Source organism: Anastrepha ludens, chromosome 6 (assembly GCF_028408465.1).
Source record: "Anastrepha ludens isolate Willacy chromosome 6, idAnaLude1.1, whole genome shotgun sequence".
Taxonomy (NCBI): domain Eukaryota; kingdom Metazoa; phylum Arthropoda; class Insecta; order Diptera; family Tephritidae; genus Anastrepha; species Anastrepha ludens.
Genome location: NC_071502.1, coordinates 39,212,494 through 39,231,996, shown reverse-complemented (window position 1 = coordinate 39,231,996; position 19,503 = coordinate 39,212,494). Strand labels below are relative to the sequence as shown.

Here is a 19,503-nt window from a genome sequence, read left to right as displayed (position 1 = left end):
AGGGTTTTCGGGGGTTAGTAGGGTTTTCGGAAAACAAAATTTGCGTATCCGGTTGAGTGGGGGGTGTGGTGTTAATTAGCTTCAAAATTTTGAGGTTGTTTTAAGGCAAAGTGGATATCGAAGTATACGTTTTAGGAGGTATACTTGGAGGACTGGAGACTAGTGACAGTAGAAATTTTAGAATAATTTAAGGTTGTACTTACTCAATTTCTTCTTCATCTTCACAACTCCTACAGAAGTATTTGTCAGGTACAACAATTCTACTGGTTAGGGTGCCAATAGTGCGATGACCCGCACCTGCGAGGACGGTGGTAGTTAGTTTGTTGAATCCAAGCAGTAATTTTGTACTTTTAAGATTTAGTTTCGGCCAGAGCGCTTTGGAGACCCTGCAGTTAGAAGTCAGAGACCACATTCTATTGGCTTCCTCGACTACATTCACGAGTTATAAAAGAGCAATATGTCTATGTACCAGAAATCATCATAATTTTATTGAAAGCAGGGTTTGTCGATCTTATAAACTGTGGAATAGAAACAAAATTTATGCTGAATTTCATTTGGCGAGCTCCCGTCCTCAAGCGCGCATTGAAAATTTTATTTTTACTTTTCCATTTTATTAAGTTTTTTCTTTGACATGAGGTCTTTATAAAAGTATGCAATATATGCGAAGAAGGTTGAGATATCTTGGCTATTTGCAGCCAGAAAAAGGCACACGCGCTCAACTCAACCCGGCTCTATCTTTAGTTTAATAAGGTTTGCTCTGGATGAGGTACTGTGATTAGTAGAGGACACAAAAGTCCATGCGGTTGAAGTGCAAGCCTGCAAAAAATCTAAACCTAAAAAGTATGCAATATACCTTGACCTGACACTCAATAAAAAAAAAATAATAAAAAAATCGATTCATTTTAATTTCAATTAATCAAACAAACCATAAGTGAAATCCTTCTTTTCGCAAAAAAACAATCATCTGACGTTCGCTGACAAGATAAACTGCCAAGAAGAAGAAGAAATATGACCGCGTACCACATTTCAGGAGAAGCTCAGACAAAATCCATCAATATTGTATGAATATAACAGTAGGGATTGCAATTATTTTAGTCTAAGCGATTCTAGACGAGATTCTTGTGCTAACAGGCGTGAATAACAGAAGAAGCCAAGTTCTTTCCCCACTTGGTTTGTCTAACGCAGAATGGAGATTTCGCTACCTTGTATACTTTCAGGGCTGGAGCATTTTTATTCGTTCGCACAACATGATATTCTGATATTCTGTCACCAATCCGCAAAGTTCTATAAATCTTCCTAGTATTTTTTCGTTCAAACGTTGCCTCTGTGCCATATAATAGTATGGCCCTGATGAGAGACTTATAAAGTGATTTGTTTTGCTTTTTTTTTGCTTGTCGAGATAGGACTACGCTAATCAGCTGCCTTCTTCGTAGAAGTTATTGTAATACGTGTTCGAAAAGAGATCTATCTTTGCATTTCAAAGCTGGCGTTATTTATTAAAAGTTTGGAAAGCCGGCAACCACCTAAGCGAAAATCTCTACTACTTCAAAATTACAACTGTCGGTGACTTGGATGCCGAGATGCCAGCGCGCTATTAGCCTTGCTCTCGTTAAAATTAAAAAAAAAATAAAAATAATTACTTGTGCATTTCAAAAATTGGTTTTTCTTGGGCTCGAAAAATATTAATTTCCTTAACTGCCACTATTTTGTTCTTTGTAGTTCGATCTCCAGTTTGTCTATATCCATATCTTAGGTTAGATTAGGTTGGACTGGTTGACTTACAGTCACGCATAGAGCAGTTTCCATATCCATATTTGTTGTTTAGATTAAAAATAATGTCAGTTGAGGATGAAATTTTATTTATATTTATTTTATTAGTATTTGTAAGCGAAATTTATTATCGCACTTTAGCAGTTTTCACATAAAGGTTGCTCCTAACAGCTCCATAGCAACGAGATAGATACAGTCCAATTTGTTCAGACTGATGAAATAAGCCGATGATATCATAAGCCTCATTTATGAATTTGAAATTACCTATGACTATCTTTCTGTCTACGTTAACTTGATTGAAAACTGCAATATCTCAACGAGACTTGGTACCTAAGCGCATATGGGGCGATATGTAGACACCCTAATGAAAACAAACAACGTCGCACTCGTTATAATTATACATTTTTATTCATTATTTTTAATTATATTATATATATTTTTTATTAAATTTCATTGCACATTGATACATTTTATAATTCCTGTGGAAAAAATCACAACTTTTTTATGAGGTTGTACATATATGATTATGAATGTTGACATTTAATTTTAACAAACTTTCAATGAAAGTAATATAAACCAAAATATAAACTTTAATATAAACCAAATGAACCAAGGTTTTAAACCCTGTAAAAAATTCAGGAAATTTCATCAAATTCTCCTCAAAAATTTCTAATTTTTTCATCAGAATTTTTATAAAGATTTTGAGTACGCCATTTCATAGCCTATTCAATTATAGTAAATTAAATTGACAGTTTGAAGTGTTTTAAAAACCGCGTGGATTAAACAATTTTTTTTTATTGATGGTATTGTATTTTTTTTTTCATATAAAAGACATTTTTTATTTGGCAGAAAGGTTCAACACCGTAAGCAAAATTTTTTTTCCAAAATCAACAAAACCACGTTAGCACTTTAAACCTTCATTTCGTTATAATAAAATTGCATGCGCTATAAAACTGCATACGCAAAAGTTATCTAAAAATTCTGATTAAATTAAATTTCTAAATTTTGATGATTTTTTCGGATTTTGGATTTCGCAAAAATTTTGGAACTTTTATTCAAATGACTTTTGTTAAAGAGTTTACTGAAGAGTTATTAAAAATTAGATAAAATTAATTAAAAAAATTATTGTAAAGCCAATATTTATAATCACAAGGACTCCGATGTTTTTTCGACGGTTGCATATTAGTGTATCTCAGCAAAAAAAGTTGTGGTTTTTCCATTATCATTAACACTACAGTCTTGTACGGATCATTGTTTTCACAAGTAGTTTTTCCCTCGGAATTATACAATTTATTATAGTTTAAGACTCCCTCTTTCAGGTATTATTTATAGGGGATATATACAATATAACCCTTACTTAATTAGCACACTGGTTATTAGGTCAGGTCTTTTTAAAAATTAATTTTATTTATGATAGACTTTATAATTCCGATGGAAAAGCAGTACTGATTTTTTTTCAATGATGAGTGATGCAATTTAATATAGATATATTTGTATGTATTCGTGTATATTGTTTTTGCTCTAAAGTAGGTTGGTATTGAAAATCAATATCACACTCTCTGTGCAAGTAATAATAAAATTTAAAATTGATACTTTAGTTGCTACTAAATAAGGATTTGGCTTAAGTTTAAAAAAGAGTTAATAAAATATTGAAAAAATATAAAAACAAAAATTATTTATTTTCTTGTTTATCAAACACACAACCAAAAGTAACATAAAGGTTATGTATATGGAGTTAGCATAGGGACTCAGTAGGATATAAAATATAATACAATATAAAAGATGTTGAAATTGTGAACGTGTAGAGAAAAGGGGAAAAAAAGATATACTTATATATAAAGCGAGGTGTGCTTCTGATTATTTTGATTTTTAGTGGTAGTGGAAGCTCCTACACGGACAGCAAGGACAAAGAACAGACATTCTGTTACTAGGCAGCTGTATTGCATATTAAGCAAGTTAAGAGATCGAGACGATTTAGCAAATTGAAGTCGGTTCATGTGGTAACGATAATTGGGTTGTGTAAAAATTATATATTAGCTCAGTTGTAACCCATTTCCGTCAAATATTCAAAAGTGAAATAAAAATAACAAATAAACAATAAATTATAATAAGTAATATTTTTTCAAGAATTTAGACCAAATTTAGACCAAATTTCTCCTTTATTTCTTTCAGTACAAAAAAAAAAAATAGCCACATGCCACAAATGCGCATCCAACTAAAAGGTTTTCCAATAAGAGTTGTTATTTTGATATTCAAAGAAAAATTATTTTTTTTAATATAAATGGTCGGATGTTGATTTCATTACAAAGAGGAAGGTATGCCATTAATAGTGGAAAATAGCATCAGGCAAATGACCTCCACGACCACGCTTAAAGGACAATATCCTTTTCGTGAAATTTTCCAAACCGAATTGCAAAGTGGCTGCCCTATATTCTCGAGAGCCTCACGAATGCTATCTATGAGGTCTTGAATCGACCCTGGGCTGTTGGCGTAGGCCTTCTCTTTCACATGGCCCCAAAGAAAAAAGTCACAAGGTGTTAAATCACAAGATCTCGGTGGCCAATTGTGATTACCTCTTCGAGAGATAACCTGGTCCGGAAACTTTTCCCCTAAAAGATCAATGGTTTCGTTGCTTGTGTGGCACGTAGCGCCGTCTTGTTGAAAATAAATGTTTGCCAGATTAATACCATCCAATTCCGTCTTCGATAGCGCAATCCATTCCAAAATAACACCTGTTATTGGAAAACCCTATATAAGTTAAACTTATTTTTTCACACTTACGCGTTCAACATTTGCATAATTGCCGTTAACACATGTAAAAATATATTTAACATATTTATGTACCACTAAAAAAAATAAAAAAATACACATTTTTAAATACTTTTTCTCAAATTTCATTTCAGGCCGAAGTGAACATTAACGAGACAAAAGATCGAGCGATCGACCAATCGACGGTCCGATCAACAAACATACATACGCACATATTCATAAATATATAATGCCAACAAACACATTTGACCGTTCTACGCGCATTTGACAGCTTAAAAGTGCATACGCGAACACACACGCACATAAACACTCATACATACTTTGACAAATTTGGTATGCTCCAGGTATTAGCGGCGGCAGGCGACAAATTCGGTTTCGGTATTTCGGCCTTTTCGTTGCGTCCACAGTGCAGTGTAGACACGAACTTGTTTTAACTTGGATTTTTGTACAAGACTACATATTGTTTTTTGTTTTATTGTTTTGGTCACTTTTTTCTGTAGCCGCTTTTCTTCGCAGTCAGTTAATTTGAAAAGCTTTGCCTTCTTGTGAGTGCGTGCGTGTGTGCTTTTAATTGTGCCTCGCGATCGCGACAAGTCCGTAAATGATGTACATTAGCAGTTTTATAGTTGTGTGGCTGTGTGTGGTTGCGGAGTTGGGATTAGCTGCAAATGTACCTGCCAGGCGTGAACGACATGAACTGACGGTAAGTGAAACACATTATTCAAATACAAATTTATTATAGAGCGTAAACAAATACATAGATGGCTATTTAATCTTCCGCGACACCTTGCCAATTACTCTCATACTCGTACATGTACGCATGCATGCATGGACATGTGTATGATTGCATGATTGTCTGTATGTATGTATGTATGTAGAAGGCGCATATGGCGGTGAAGTTAAAGGCATTTACTTAATTGATGCGTTGAAATTTGATTTAATTAAGTTTGCCGAACTACTTAGGAAATGTTTTGAGAAATGGATAAGCATTTCGCTGCGCTGAGCACCTTTATTTAAAAAGTTTAATATATAACACCAATTTTTTTTTAAATAATTTGACTCTCAAACTCGTTATCAATCTTTGTTATTGCAAACAATGGGCGTGTGATTTTTAAAGTTGTTCGTTAAAGTTTGGTTTACAACAAATTCCATACTTATTAAAATACATTGGAAAGAAGTTTTCTACATTTACACTCGTATGCATTTTGAGTGTGATGTGTGTTTTGCTTTGAGAAATAATTAGAGTCGCGCGATTGCAGTATTATTAAGTCCTTTTTGCGTATATCTTTGGTAGATTAGATGAACCAAACAATTTAGCTCGATTAATTTAGTACGACACTGACAGCACAAGTGTTCTCAAATATGCAAAATACTCCTATTACGACTCTATTATCACAACTAATAATCTCATGATGACTTGCCAAACCTTACTGAACAGAAATGTCACCACAGTTTGCCATTCTCAGCTATCAAACCATAGTTATCGATATCGAGCGTTCTTATGCAGCTAAAAAACACCGGATCCCATACTCATTATAGTGAAGCAGAGAAGAAATAACGCACAATAAAACTTCGCGCTTTCGCATATTTGTATTCACCGTTGGTATGAGCATTGGCATATTGGCTGTGTTGGTCGTCCAATCAGTCGTTGTTCAGATAGAAACGAAGTAACATAAGAGAAGGCTGTATTGTTTTTTCGTATATCACTAAAACAATAATTTCACACATATTTCCACATTCGTCCAATCTGTCGTTGTTCAGACGGCAACGATGTGTCATAGGTTTATTTTTTTCGTGTATCACTAACACAAGCTAAATTATGTTAAACACATCCCGAGCGACGTCAGCTTATCAGCTGATTCTGTCAAATTCGTTCAGAGCCGAATAACGGTCTACTAAATAGCACACCTCTATAAATCTTTTCACCATGCTTTCAATGATATCAAAATGAAATCATGCAACTCGCACGATCTCACTAGATAAACGTAATTTAAGGGGTTTAAATTGAACTTCTTAGTGAGCGAGATTATTTATTGAGCCGCGAATGTCCCAGCCGTGCGCAATTTAGTACTATGGCTGAGAAAGTGATTTTCTGAAATCTTCATAAATACTGAATAGATCATGCGACGCATTTAGAACTTAGTTGGTATTTTAGGTACAGCCGTACCTTTTTCGACACTTTTTCACCTGGAAGGTTCTTTGTGCCCTAGGTTGTTAGGTACATTTTCAACACTAGCCACGCTCGATATGTAAATTTTTCGAAATGTTCAATATTTCAAAGCATATTGTCATCGGCGTGTATTGATCGAATTTTTCGTCGCGGAATTAAGTCAAAGCCAAGCATCGAAACAAACTGCCATCAAGTGCCTGTGCAATTTTAGTACAAAGTAATGATTTTTTTTTAAGTAATAAAAACGATTGCTTTAACGTTACATTTTCTTGATAAAGAATTCGATTAGAAAACACCTGATCTTCTACAGAAATTTTTTTTTCTAAAGATTGTTCTAAGTAGGGTTTTGTTGTACAACGTCAATATTGTGATAAGACTGAATATACGTAAAATCAGTACGGGTTTCCAATCGAAATAATTAAATTTAGTATATTTTAAGACTTCCGCTAAAATATGATATTATATAAAGATTTACATGGGCTAGACCGATAGTATCACTTACCGATTTTCAGTATTATTTTCAAGTGATTCATCCAATTTTGTTTTTGAACAACTTTAAAAAAAAAATGTTTTGCGTGAAGAAAATCATTATTTTGATCTTCTAGGCCGATAGTCTTACGAGTAGATACTAGCGCCTTTTTATATTACTCAGTTCACAAGTGTCAAATATGTTTGACTTACGACTCCACTTGCAAAAATTATAAATCTTCTAGGACGATTAATTTTAAGCTGCATAAAAATATTTAAGCCAAAATACTGATTTTCAAAAAACGAAAATTTTAGTAGTGAATTCAGTAGTTCATTTTCCAAGAAACAAAGTGGGTTCGATAACTTCCCAATGATACCTTAGAAGTCTAAATCCGTCAAGAGTTGGCTGAGTTACTAAAATTTTCCTCCAACTTATCTTCCAAAAAAGTCAAAAATAGCATCAAAAATCTTACATTTTTTAATTAATTTTTTTCACAATTCTATTAAGCTTAAATCCTGCACTGTCTGAAGTAATTTGTTGTGAATAATATTTTCAAAAAACCAATTTTAGTTATAAAAAACTCAAACTCGATATTTGAAGGAATTTTCAATTTCACCGGCTCACGTATATCTTAATATTTTTTCAATATATTTTGGCATAAATCTGATAATATAACAAATTTAATACAATAGTTGCGGCGAAAATCGCCAACTTTTTTTAGTTTTGCACCCGAATTCGCAAATGAGTTTTGGAATTTTTTTTTTTTTTTAATTTCGGAGAAAGTACCTTTTTTTTTTAAAGGTATAATTTTTAAGCCAATTTAGTTGTCTTTAAAAAAGACAAATATAAACTATGAGTTAGACTGTTACCAGCTTTACTTTGGACTGGTTGAGTAATTCGTTAGTAAAGTTTTGTTTTGCGCTGCAGAAAACTCACTCGTAAAAACAAACAATTGCGTAATAAATATTGCACTCACAGTGCCTACCTGTAAATATGAAAAAAGCAACACCACTCCTGCTTAAACAAATAAATAAATACCGTCAATTGCCCCCGCGCATGTATTCGTCCTATTCAGCGGTAAGCCCTACTCTAAATATTGTATTGAGTAATTTTGTTATGAGAATGTGATTTTTAAGTTTTAACCAATTTAAGTAAAATATATGTGTGTACTATTAAGGTAGAGCAAAAGTACCTAAGAGCAGTGGGGCAATTTCAAGCTTAGAATTTTTGCAGAATCGAAAGTATTTATATGTAGTGGCATTAAGTAACTGTAGCACAGGGAGTTATTGACAATTTTGGAGAATTTATTAATTTTTATTTAGTTTTAATAATTTTTTTATGAAATTATAGTTCGATTTTCTTACAAAAACTACTGGTAAATACATAAATCCCATTTTCAGATATTATACAAATTAACAAAAAAAAATACCACACATTTTTATCAAAATTTCAAGAATTTTAATCATAATTTTTAGAAAAATTTCGATTAAGCCACTCAAAAAACGCGTTGATTTTTGACTATTTTTTTTAAGTCGGTGCATTTTCTCTTTATAAAAAATGCACGACTTTTGTACATTGTAAAAACCGGAAAAAATTCTTGTTATTTATGTATTATACAATATATACTACTGTTTTTGGAAATATGGACTTTTTTATATAAAATTTCATTTCCATTTTTTTTTTAATTTCGATTTTTTGTCAAAAAGTGTTAAGTAAATTTTTTATGAACACTCAATAGTGAAATGGATATTTACTTCAAAAAGGAAACGAAATTGTGAAGATATTCGCGTTACTTCACATCATTTTTCATCAGAATTAAAAGTTTTTAAGATTTACAAATTCAAAATATATTCCCCAACACAGAAACGATTTTTGTGATTTCATGAGTTGGGTCTTTGAGTAACAAAATACAAACAGTAATAAATCTAAATTGTAGCAGCAGGCTTATCACCTACCCTGTCAGAAATCAAAACAGATTAAAGAAACTACCGCAAGACTGAGTCTTGTCGAGGCCCTATGCTCTCGAGTGAAGTGAACAAGGAAAAAAAATCTTAATTATAAAATTACATATTAACAACAGCTTTAATAATTTTTCAAAAATGCTGGTGTCAAATAAAGAAGAAATAACATACAGGCACTCACACCTTATTTGTTGCAGACACGGCTTTCTTGTAAAGTGTTCTATATTTCATAATATTTTGCGAAAATGTAGAAACAAAGTAAGCAGATATCTAACTAATTTTATTCTATTGCCTCTCTCAACACAAAATACACAAAAAGCGCCCACTCATTTCGTTGTAATGCAAAGAAGGCAAAACATACAGAGAATTCACGCCACAGCCTAAATGATGCAGTTAAAAGCACCGTTATTTCCGGAGCAAGTTTCAAAAAACGAAATTGCATTAGTTCACTGAAAAAGATTTAAGTAAGACTTATCATCCAGAAACTGTTCGAAGAGTACTGAGAGATGCAAATTTAAATGGTAGAATAGCTCGTGATAAACATTTCGTAAGTGCAAAAAATATAAGCAGTTTTCGCGTGGCTATTGAAATAAGACCCCAACATTTTGGAGGATCGTACTTTTCATAGACGCGGTAAAAATACACTTATTTGGACAAAATGGCGGATCTTTTATAAAGCGCGGGGCCAATACGGAACTCCAACCCTAAAATTTGCGAGCTACTATAAAACACGTCGGTGGCAAAGTTATGGAGCGTTGAAAAAACAATGGGCAATTATGTTTATTTTAAACTTCTACAAGAAAATTTGGTTCAAAGCGCTAGAAAATTACACATTGAAGCTAACTTCCGCTTTTATCAAGCTAACGACCCTAAGCACAAGTGACGGATAATACAAAATTGGTGAATATATAAATGTGACCACATTAGTAAAACTTCTGCACAATCACCTGATTTGAATGTCGTTGAAAATTTGTGATATGTTTTGAAGACAAATATAGGAAAAAAGACATCCATAAAAAATTTGATCTTAAAAAAGCGGTACTTGAAGAGGGGAAACAAATTAGTCCAGAATACACAAAAAAATTAGTCGACTCCATGCCACGTAGACTTCGAGCGGTAAATAATAATAAAGGATACCCAATAAGTACTAAATACCTTAAAATTAAAAAAAATTATAAATAAAAAGTTGCGTTTATTTTAACTATGTCATTTAAGCTACGTCGTGAATTCTGGAAAGTTTTTGTATTTCTTTTTTTGTAGTACATATATGTAAATGAGTCAACACATTTTGTGTTTTGTGACAAGAAATGAAATAAAACAAAAATTTCGCAAAATATTACAATATGATATATTGAACTCTTTACAAAAAAATCGCAACTGCATCAAATACGTTGTGAGTGATTGTATGGTATCTTGAAAACTCCAAGAAGCACAAGAAAAATGTATTTTAAATTTTATTCTTGTTTATTCATAAAATCTATTGCATTTTCAAAGGATCTAAACTTTAGAAATAGTTACATATTTAAAAGCATATATATTAGTTAGTAGATTAAAAAATATTAATATATATTACATTTTTTAAATTGCATAAAAAATTAGACTACACGAAAGTTAACAAATTTAAAGACCTCTAATTTGATATATAATATAATATATTACTCATATTTTGATCGGTTAATGGATTCTTCAGATATTTTGAGGATATCTAAAAAATTACATGACGGAAACAAAATGATGTGGATTTTCGGTCTAAGCAAATGATTTTACGTAGGAATTTAATGGTCTGGTTCTTGGGATTTTTTGGCTCCGAAGCGCTGCGGCAAAAGCGTTAAACGAACTTTTTTTAAAATCCTCAAAACGTCAGCGTATTGTGAGATCAGACTGTATTTTGACGTAAAACTGTGCTGTAAGACTACCGTTGTTACAGCAGCTTCCAGTTTTTTATGATTTCTTTCGTCTTATTTTTAAATGGTGTTGAAACATTTTTGTTTTGAATCGATGGTTTTATATTTCTTTTAGTGTATTTTGTTTTCATTTGATCATTAAATTTCTTTTGATTTTGCAAAAGGTTTATTATTTTATCTTTTTTTAATTCGTTGCATTTCTTTAGATAGATTGTATCCAATAGGTCTAGGCAGCCTTCTAATCGGGGAGCCATTTTGTGACTGAAATTGAACCTTTTGAAAAATCTTATATGTTTCCTTATAAGACCAGTTATAGATACATATTTTGTTTTTTAATAATAAAAACAATCCTACAGTAATGTTATCCCTTAATTTACGATTATAATCAGGTTTTATTGAATACAAAAAAAAAAAAATCCGAACTATTCTCCTGTGCCAAAAATATTGCCAGATCTCCTTAAAATTGAAGTTAAATAAGCCTATGTAATGACGCTGGAACTCAAACTTGCTGAGTTCGCACAATAATTCAAGATTAACAAAAGTAAACATTGCAGTTCGAGAATAATTTGAAATTTAAGCACTTTTTCCCTAAATGTTAAGCGATTCAAAGCGATTTGATAATGATTTAATGGTTTTATATGGCCCCAGAACCAAGCGTTCCGTGCCGATGGATAGTTTTCTAAGCATCTTCCAAGCGGAGGTGTGCCCGTCTTTCTATATGCAGAGAATAACTTAGAGAGGAACTTCCGGAATGAGCGGCAGTCAAGGCCTTGTGAACCTGTGAGAACTTCATGTTCTTACTGGTCCTTGTGTATATCGTTAGAAACACACATTTAAAAAAAAAATTTAAATAAATAATTGGCGCGTATACTTCTGTTAGGTGTTTGGCCGAGCTCCTCCTCCTATTTGTGGTGTACGTCTTGATGTTGTTCCACAAATGGAGGGACCTACAGTTTCAAACCGACTCCGAACGGCAGATATTTTTATGAGGAGCTTTTTCATGGCAGAAATACACTCGGAGGTTTGCCATTGCCTGCCGAGGGGCGACCGCTATTAGAAAAATGTTTTTATTAATTTTGCTTTCACCGAGATTCGAACCAACGACCTCTCTGTGAATTCCGAATGGTAATCACGCACCAACCCATTCGGCTACGGCGGCCGCAGAAACCCACAATTGCATCCGATTAATTTGGGTCCAATCAAGGGAGGTTTAAAAAACTCATAACTCTCCCCAAGGATGAACTGATAATGCTCACGGGCTCTTGTCGTTTCTGCGACCAATCCCAGGAGACTTCACTGCAGCATCGAATGTAGCGCTATAGCGCGGAAAAGGTTGAGATATCTCGGCCATTTGCAGCCAGAAGAAAGGCACATATGATCAGTCCAACCCAACTCTATCATAAGTTCAATAAGGGAACTGATTCTGGATGAGGTGAAATTGAAATTTGAATAGGTCGAGACAAGGTGAGATTTGGTGGCTCCTAAAACGTCAGGCTAAAAACCCTAGGTACTGTGATGAGTAGAGGGCACAACAGACCATGAGCACGAAATGCAAACCTCCAATAAATCTAATCTAATCTAAGAATTCCGCGGGTTCGAAAGCCAATGAAACCCAGAAAGAAGTCCGATGAATAGCCTTGTGTTTGTAATTGTTTTATACGGTGACATGAAAAAATCGACCTGACCTAATGTGCACGCAGATAGTTGTACCATATAAAATACAACAGAAGAATAAGCAATACACTTCATAATCTTTAGCAGACCAAATATTGGTTACTGTCATCCATGACTTATGCAAAATATTTGGTACACCAATCCACATACATACACATACATATATGTACTTAAGTGCTGTCACAACGCATATGTACAAATACATATATACAAATTGTATGTAGGAGCTATATCGTTTCATATGCCCACTGCGTTAAGCCGCGGCTGGACGATCGGAAACCAGTTTCGGACATATGGTGAAATAAATTGAAAAAATTTAAATTAAAAAGGAGACACAGTGGACACAGAATGGGCGCTTGGACGATATGTGTGAGACACTACATGACATATTAAACATAAATTATATATAGAGTTAATCGAGAACCGTACAGAAAACTTCTTGAAACTGCGTTTATACATCGTTATGTACTCGTTTGTGCATACATACATAAAAATAAAGGAAAGTAAAAAATATCAAAAAAGGAAAACACAAACTCACGCAAATCAAAACGCTGAAGATAGAATCAAAAAGTACCTACATACATACTTATGCACATCCATAAATAAAACACTAGCAGCGGCGAACATTTGCGTGTATGTAGGTAAGCGTGCGCGTATTTATGTAGGTGTTTGAGGTGGAATGGTGTAAATCCTAAGAAAACACTTAAAAATTCCAAGTATTCTCAGCAAATTTGATTCGTATGTATGTTTACACATACATATGATGTCATCTGTGAGTGTGTGTGTGTGTTAATTTCGAACTCTTTTGGTGACGGCTACAAATTGTCTGCCACAACAGTTTGGAACACCTGAGTGCTCTTTTCAAGTCGAACGACCAGCCGCTTGCTCGTCCGAACAAATGCATAGCCGGTCAGCCGACCAGGCAGCCGTTCGATTGCCGCCTGACAGACTGAACGACCAACTCACCGACAAAAGAATCTCCACAGCCCATTGTCGGCACATGATATTCAGTTGCTACATAAGTCGACGTCATTCTGCTACGCTGCAAGCATAAGCAGAATTAAGCCAGACATTTTCGACCATTAAACGATCTCACAGTCACTGCCGGCTATGCTGCTCATCATGAATTGCTCCAGTGGCTAAATGTGCACGGTATTGTAGGTACTTTTCGGTACCTACTTATTTATGTACATATGCACAAATACCCATTTGTATGAATGTATGCATTTATGTTGGTTCGCTCTTTTATACTATTTTATTTTCAATTTTATTTATTGGTTAGTTTCTTCTTATGATGTAGAAAAATGCATATTCTTAACTTGTTGCAGTTCAGGTGGACAGACCGAGGGAAAAACATATACATGTGTATGTGTATGTAGATGTGTTGTAATAAGATTGTAGCCTGTTAACATACACATCCAAACATTCACTAATACATACCCTGTAGAAAATTCAACTGTCACTGATATTATTCTGGTGTAATAGGCACAGAACTATTACAATGCAAGTTTATTTCGTTACTTCACTCGACTTTTGCGCCTTCGCCTTTGTGAAACACTTCTCAACTTTTTCTTCAAACTTGAGGAAGAAGTGGAAGTTTTCTTCGATCCAGGTTAATGAATGGATACAAACCGGAAAGTATTCTATGCGGTACTAGATGCCTCTATTGAGAAACGAGTCACTTCTTATGCATTAGAGAGACCGTTAGAAGAAGGTGTTTATTTCATTTGGGTGTTTGTGGGGCTCCTCCTCCTATTTGTAGTGTGCGTCTTGACGTTGTTCCATAAACGGAGGGACCTACAGTTTTTATGCCACCGAATGCAGATAGAGTCTGCGAATACGAGAAAGAAAAAATGTTTGACGTGGGGGATTGCCTAAACTTTTCCAGATTTAAGATTTAAAAGAAAAAAATCTTCGTTGTTGGAAGTTTAGGGCAAACGCGACCAGAACTGCGTAATGGTTACTGAAATAGGTAGGTTGATATTTTTCAGAGTACTTTATTTATGCACAATACCTGTGGATAGATAGTTGCTGTTGTAGTTGTTGTTGTAGCAGCATAAATATTTCCTATATATGTATGTACGGGGAATGCTGCTGGAGTGACAGTCCTTGTTTGGTTACAAATCTGGGTCGTATAAGCCGTAGAACCGGTTGGTTCGTAGATGTGATGATTTATTCGGAATCCAATTAGCGCTTCCGCACTATTTTGTTGCCACATTTTCGCTAGCAACTTTAGCGCTTATATACAATATGACTATATCCAGTCTGTGTGGTTTAAGAACCTTATTAGGTTGTTGAAGTGTAAGCCAGACAAGTGTTCGCGACTCTCGAACAGTGGTTTGCCCAGGGCTGACATTCTCTCCTTAAATAGGGCAGGTCATTCGCAGAGGAAATGGTTGTTTACAACTGTAAACAATATGACTATAACCAGTCTGTGTGGTTTAAGAACCTTATTAGGTTGTTGAAGTGTAAGCCAGACAAGTGTTCGCGACTCTCGAACAGTGGTTTGCCCAGGGCTGACATTCTCTCCTTAAATAGGGCAGGTCATTCGCAGAGGAAATGGTTGTTTACAACTGTAACAGTGAATGCTGTGGGGGACCAATTTTTGCGGCTTGTTTCGCGATAGATCAAAAGCTAGTTATGACTGCCGTGAGTCTCCATTCGTCCCGTCGTTTCCTGATTATCAATGTTGACGGTTGTTTGTTCTGCTACTTTTGCATGTCGTTTGGTCTCTCCATCCACAATCCGCGATTCGGAGGTATTTTGAGAAAATTGTATTCTTGATTGCACCCAGTGATGTGAATACCGATTATGCAAGAACGTTACTCATGGCAGATTCCCCTCTTGCCAGTTCATCTGGTTTTCCATTACCTTCAATGTTCTGATATCCCGAGACCCAGATTAAGTAATGTTATGATTTTCACTCGCGGTAGTAAAGCTATTCCTACTTCGTTCTGCAAGCATTCGGAAGACGTACCGATTTTTCAATTCTGAGTCTATGAGAATATATATATTTAAATACATAGCTTGGAACAGACTGTCGTGGGAACGTAGCCGTAACTTACTTGAGCCTGCCATATCGGTCAACAGTTCGACGGTCTCCGTACGGAGGTGGCAAAAAAAGCTATAGTAAATATTAAGTATTTTTGTATAGAATATCTAGCGATATTTACTCATTATTAAACTACTTCGAATACCACTAGTTGCGAACTAGAAACATACTTCATTAGTTCGGTTTGTCTTCCTCGCTGGTTATGCCGATACCAACGGTTATGAACATAATACCCACAGTAACATTGACATCCAATTACGTAGTTGTCGGCAGACAATGCAACCACTTCAACTTACAAAAGGAGCGAAAAAAAGGAAACACAAAATACCTTTAATCGATGTGACCACAAACTATAATATTTAGGATAACTTTCTCACCATTTAGTTCTCTGCTACAGAGGGCTTAGCGGCAATATGAAAAATAAAGAAAGAAAAGAAAAAAGAGATATGTTTACTTGTACTTTCCAAAGAGTCATCTAAGCGACAATGTGGCAGTGCAGTGGCAGTGCAGTGGCCGTAACAGCGGCAAGCAGTCTGGTAGATTGGTCGAAAAAACAAACAAAAAGTTACTGCAAAGAAAAGGACACATAAAAGCTGATAATCAGTGGCCGACCCTTTTCTTCATGTTATGGATTTGGCTTCGTATTTTTTTTGTGTTTCTTGTTTTGTTTTTTATATTGCCTTCTTCTGAAGTGTCCGCCAAAAATGATTTACTTATGTACCGGCGATACAATAATAGCGTGCATGCATACTTGTACAAAATTTTATGCACCTACTTGTGTATGTAGTTATATACGAATATGTGTGTATAGAATAGAGATGGGCAGGTAGATGAATGTGTAAAAGCCCTGCAAGAAAAACACGCGGTTTGAAGTAAGGGCTAGTTTTTCAATGCTAGTTTAACTACTCGTATGGTGAATTATGGTTAAACTAAAAATTGAGGGCTTAAACTTAGTTTATTTGAAAAGCAGAGTTAAATATGCACTGAGAAATTGACCCTAAGAAGCATAGCCAGCTTAGGACTACTGATTTTTCAGCTAGAAGGCCGTGACTAAATGTTGGGCAGTGAAAAAAAAATACTCTTCTGCTTGTAGTTATCCACTTTAAAAAGTCATAAGGGTGCTCCATTAAGATTAGTTAATTTGAGTTTTGAAGAAAAAAACCCAGTTTTAGCAAAAAACATTGTTGTTGAAAGTATAGAATATAAAATCCGAAGCATGTCCACCTCGAGACGTTAGTTCCTTAGTCATATAAACAATTTCGAGTACAGTACTTTGTGTAAAAGAAAAGGCGTCCCACTGCAGCGTAAAAAATAGTCTAAAATCAACGGTATTTTGCAGTTACTTGAGTTACAGTTACACTTTTTTATACTAAAATTCAATGGGCAAAAAAGAAAAATTCTAAAAATGCTGATTTAAAAGTTAAAAACTCGCCTGACAATTTTTTGTGAATTTGTCAATTTTTTGCGAATTTTGTACAAACCTTGGAGGTAGGTAGGTGCCATAGGTGAAATGGTTGAAGTACCAGCCTCCTATGGGCAGATATCTACAGCCAACTAGAGCTGTAGATGTAGCCGGAAAGATTGATGGGATTTCGATTGGAGCACTGTCCCAGGCTGTCGAGGAAAGGAGCACCCAGTGAACTTTGAAACTTTGTACTTTTTGTACAATTTTTTATAAAAAAAAATTTTACGGAAAAAGTCTAGCATAAAAATGTTACGGTACAAGTGTACATATTTATATGCGAGTGTTTTAATGCATGCCACTTGAATTTTTGCATCCCTACTCAACTTCATATACACATATATTCGTATGTATGCATATTTTTAACGGCGTCAACTCGTGAGGAACTCTATTAATTTTCAATTGAAATATTTTAGCGTGCAATCAACACTTCAGTGCCTTTGCGTGCCATTTGTTTTTTTTCTTGTTGTCTTTTTTGTTCTTAATACTTATATACATACAGGGTGTGCCATATAGCGTTTGCTTTTTAAACCACCTATTTTTTTGAGTATGGTAACACAAATGACATGCCAAATGTATTCATAATTTACTTAAAGGTTTGACATTTACGAAATGGGACGCTATACGCTTGAACAAAATTGGGAAATATTGAAAAGCTATTTCCAAAGTGGTGAGTCTTCTACTCAAACTGTGAGAAATTTGAAAAAAAAAAATAATCTTTTCTGATGAAGCTCATTTTCACATCGGTGGCTACGTCAATAAGCAAAATTGTCTTATTTGGGGCTCAGAAAATCCTCACGTTACTGTAGAGAAGCAAATGTATCCACAACGAGTCACTGTTTGATGCGGTTTTTGGTCTCGCAGCATCATCGGGCCATTTTTTTTCGAAAATGAGCGAGGAGCCGCGGTTACAGTAAATGGCGAGCGTTACCGTGACATGCTCAACGAGTTTTTGTTTCGAAAATTGAAGAGGATGACATGGGCGACATTTGGTTTCAACAGGACGGTGCAACTTGTCACACTGCCAAAGTTACACTCGAACTTTTGGCTAACGTTTTTGTAAACCGAATAATCAGCCGAAATTCCGATATCAATTGGCCGCCTCGGAGCTGTGATTTAAGCCCGTTGGACTATTTTTTGTGGAGAGCCGTTAAGGACAAATGCTATGCGAACCGTCCAGAGACGAATGATGCTTTAAAATACGAAATCGAAGTTGCCATTGAAATTGGAGCCCAAACAATCGAAAATGTGCTTAAAAATTGGGTTGATCGAATGGCCTACTGTAAAGCCAGTCGTGGCAGTCATTTGATCGATATTATTTTTCATTCATAAATGACAGTTCAATCTTCAAAATAAAAAAAAAGTCTGAAAAAATATTGATTAGTTTTTTTTATAGCCGATTCAAAACGCAAATTTTACATGGCTCACCCTATATATAAATTTTCGCATGTCGTGTGTTTTTTTAGGAGCTTGAAAAGTTTAAATGATAATATGATAAAAGACAGCAACAATATGTTAGAGAAGCTTCGATTTTTTATTATAACCCGGTAGATAATTTCATTGCAATTTTTTTTTTTTTGAGTATCCAACAGATCTTAATATTTAATAAATCTAAATGAGCCCAATCAGCAAAAATGCGACACAAACGACGGTCATTTGGATTCAATTCTCGCTCGAGCTGTATTTTATAAGGCCAACAAGTTGAGACCGACGACGAATCGAAAATTTGGCTTCTTCTTCAACACTTTGCTCTATGAGCTTCGCGAACAGAATTATTTATTAGCTTTTTCTCAAAGTAAATTTCCGCAACTCGGAAGTGCTATTCTGTTGTTAAACGACTCATGATGACTTACCAAACCTTATTGAACAGAAATGTCAACAAAGTTTACCATTTTCAGCTGTGAAAACAAAGTTATGGATACGGATAGTTCTTATGCAGCTAAAACAAAAACACCCGAAATGTTGTAAAGATAATGTTTTTTCGTTTCAAGTCATAGATATTGTAAGTTCACCATTTCGTTATTTAATTATTGTTATTTTTTGACAGACTACGAAGCGAAGGTCGTAGCTAACAGTGAGTATTTTCTAGTGGGGCTGCAATGCGTTTGGTCACAAGTTAAAAGCCGTCTGGGTATATGAAATAAGTCGTTTCAAATTTTAGCCCTTATCATTAGCGGGCTAGTGCCGCTTAGCCCTCGACTATCACTAGCACGAGTTCGAGTGCATTTCTGCCATATGTGAGAAAAACCATCCAACCGTTAGTAGGCGGCAT

At 34.7% G+C, this 19,503-nt stretch overlaps 1 protein-coding gene across 5 annotated transcripts in view; it reads left to right on the top strand.

Moving 5' to 3' along the window:
* Positions 1-19,503, top strand: part of LOC128868381 (SPARC-related modular calcium-binding protein 2) — a 59,826-nt gene that overhangs the window by 23,310 nt on the left and 17,013 nt on the right. For all 5 annotated transcript variants that reach the window (XM_054110402.1, XM_054110404.1, XM_054110405.1 and 2 more), the window contains exon 2: positions 4,674-5,242. In XM_054110402.1, coding sequence (XP_053966377.1) covers positions 5,141-5,242 — 102 coding nt within the window. In that variant the 5' untranslated portion in view covers positions 4,674-5,140. The remainder of the gene's footprint in view (positions 1-4,673; positions 5,243-19,503) is intronic.